Raw genomic sequence first — 3153 nt, forward strand, 5'->3', positions numbered from 1 at the left:
ACACACACACACACACACACACCTGCTTCCGCAAGGTTTAAACTAATGGCAACTATTAGAAGATTGTGCAGCAACCACTGCACCATTTAGAAGGAGCTGTTGACTTCAATTCAACCATGCATAAACCTACTAACAGGAAAGACTGTGCTCTTGTCTAACACTGGCATGTTGATTCAACAACATGTGTTTGTGCAACGTGCTACACAGAGGCAACTAACAAGTGCATGATGAAAAAGACTGAGCCACTGAGAAAAGAGGATGATACATCAGAATGCCAGTGCACAATTCAGTTCTCCACCACAGTATATGCTAAAAATATAGCTGCAATTTCACATTTTATTAACATTTAATAATGTTTTTCCTTTCCCATTTTTATGGAGGATCTGTTCGGTCTTTCTGCGGGTTTTTTCAGCAACCTCTGCGTGGATTTTACTGTGGCGGACAGATCGGCCTAGGGCCAAGAAATAATTAATTTGGTAGTCATCTGGATCTTTTGCCATCAGATGATTATTTCTTAGCCATGACTAAAACTAACAGACATTGACACCTGATTTTTTTTTTTTGGGGGGGGGGGGGGGGGGGGGGGCTGTCCTGTCAAGACTGAACAAATGTTGTTTTGGGTGTGAAGCATAATTGATAAATTGTTTCAAAGATGTTGGCCTAAGCTTGATTTCTGCAGGATGTACATCTAAAGGCAAAAATGCAGTAAAAAATGGTTTTTAAGAATCACTTGTACTCACCAAGTTCCTGAGATCTGGAAAAAATGCTAAAATCGCCAAAAGAAAGTTGAATGGGGCAAGGAACATGACGAGTCAGGCAATCAAACTACTTTCAAACGAACTTCCAGTTTAGCCAAACTTTGGAAGAAAAAACATAGGTGGATGGTAAAACTATAATCCAAACAGTCCTTTGTAAACATCCACCACAGATTATAGATGGACTTCAAATGTGACTCACTCTACTTTCTGTAAGTGTGTTTGTACAGTTATCCAGTGTATTAGAAAATATAGTCACAGTTCATTTTACTAAAAAAAAAAAATAAAGCCTTACAAATAAAGTAGTTTAGATAATCTGGCTAAAGTATTAGCTTGTTTACAACCTGTCTGTCTGACTTGTGTTTCTAACCCCATCTGATTTTGCTGTAGCAATGTCACCATGTCTTCAGATCTCAAAGATTTCTTTGCTGAGTACAATGTTATCATAAATCTAAAAGACAATATCGAGAAAACTATAAAAATCAGACCTGAGATGGAATAAACTAGGATTTTCCTAAAAGATGTCTTAAAACCTTATAACCAGCTTTCACAGCTGTCCCTACTGCAATATAATATAACCATTTCTAAATGCTGAATATGTAATTTAGATGGGGGAAACTCTATGTCTTACATTGTGAGTGTGTTGAAAAGACAAAAATGAGCTCTTAAATTATGCCACTTCTGAGGGGACCTCATGGTAAGACAGAAGAGAAAGTGAGGTGGGTGGGGGCTAAAGACAAGGCTTTCACAGCCAAACTTGACAACAGGAGGAAAATAAATGAATACAGGTGAATACGGAGATGGAGGAAGTGAGACAATGTGGGAAAGAAACAAAACGCGTAGAGGGACAGAATGGTAGTCTATAATTTGTGCTCCAAATATCGCATAACAGTGTGTGGGCAGTAACAGAACAGGAAAGAAAGAAAAGTGAAAAATGAGAAGGGGTGTGTAATTCCTGTCACCTGCATGTGTGTGTGGAGAATGAGAGTGAGACAGACGTCTTAGACAGTAAGAGCAAAAAAAGACTTGAACCACTGAAAACAAAAAAGCCTCTTACCGGAGTGTGTGAACTGCAGTCTTGGTTGAGATGCTCTCCATGCCCCCGTTAGGGTAGCCCCGAGGTGGGCTAGCAGGACCGCTGTCACAAGCGAACACATACTCCTCCTCACACACAACACGCACACTGAGTCCAAGTGTGAGTCCAGACCTACAGATTCAGGCAACTAAAGTAACCAACCCAGTGTCAGTCAAAATCTCAGTGTTGCATTAAACACACACACATAGGGATACACACTCTTAGTCCAAAGTGTTGTACTGTGAAAAACACAAGTCCAAGTCACAAAGATGCTGAATCCAAACAGTCTTGAGTAAGTCCAGATCCTGAAAATGATTCACTGTTCCTAACAGCACTCACACTTTACCATCTGTGTATTTGTGTGTTTATATTTTTTGATTGTGTGTGTGTGTGTGTGTGGGCTTTGGAGATGAACGGGAAAATGTATTCCAAGGAAAAACTAAGTAATCTCACCGCTGCCTCCTCGCAGCTTGACAACTCTCTTCTGTTCTGTCTCTCATCCCAGCTCCTCTCTGCATGTGCCTGCTCTCTCTCTCTCTCTCTCTCTCCTTCTCTCTCTCTGTCTCTCTCTCTCTCTCTCTCTGGGAGGGATCAAGATCCCAGATTATTTTGGCCACCCTGCACGCACACAAATGCAGGCACGCACGTCTTTTCACTGCTCTGGGAAAACCTAGTTAAAGTGGAAATGAGAGCGACAAATCAGCTTTCATCTTTATTACGATTTTTCTCACTTTTATTTTCTCAGTCTCTCACTTCCTTTCTTTCACTCTTTTTTGCACTTAGTCTATCACTTACCTTCTTTTCTCACCTACTTTCTTTCTTTTTTCATAATATATAACTTATCAACACCAGTGATTACTCCAAGCTTTACAGACGGTGCACGGTGACACAATAAACTAAGCAAATAGTCAATAGCCATTTTGATCTGGTAGCAAACATTATAGAAAAATAAACAAACGATCAAATATGCAACAATAACAAAAGTAATCTGAATATGCATGCCAACATACACACATATTAGAATTAGGACCCATCCCACGAATAAGTCCCACGCATACCAACATGTGGTTATTATGACCCAGCAACAGTGCCATTTTTACATTTCTATTAAGTCATAAATGAAACTAAAAAGAGGGTGGGGGGGGGGGTCATTTTTGAAACTACACTTTCTCTGCACCAAAGTCTCTTCCTGAGTCTCTTTCTCATTATTTTCTCAGTATTTTCTCTCCCAACCCAAATGCAATCATTAAAGTCTGTGCCTTCCTTCTTGCTGTGTTATTATAATTACATTGCTGCTCACTGGGGTACAGCAGCGCTGGTTGA

The 3153-nt window shown here is 40.0% G+C and overlaps 1 protein-coding gene across 2 annotated transcripts in view; it reads right to left on the minus strand.

Moving 5' to 3' along the window:
- The window catches only part of sema3h (sema domain, immunoglobulin domain (Ig), short basic domain, secreted, (semaphorin) 3H), a 51523-nt gene extending 49046 nt beyond the window's left edge, over positions 1-2477 (minus strand). For both annotated transcript variants that reach the window (XM_032519967.1, XM_032519966.1), the window contains exon 1: positions 1813-2477. In XM_032519967.1, coding sequence (XP_032375858.1) covers positions 1813-1912 — 100 coding nt within the window. In that variant the 5' untranslated portion in view covers positions 1913-2477. The remainder of the gene's footprint in view (positions 1-1812) is intronic.
- Between the last annotated feature and the right edge of the window lie 676 nt (positions 2478-3153).

Source organism: Etheostoma spectabile, chromosome 7 (genome assembly GCF_008692095.1).
Source record: "Etheostoma spectabile isolate EspeVRDwgs_2016 chromosome 7, UIUC_Espe_1.0, whole genome shotgun sequence".
Classification (NCBI taxonomy): domain Eukaryota; kingdom Metazoa; phylum Chordata; class Actinopteri; order Perciformes; family Percidae; genus Etheostoma; species Etheostoma spectabile.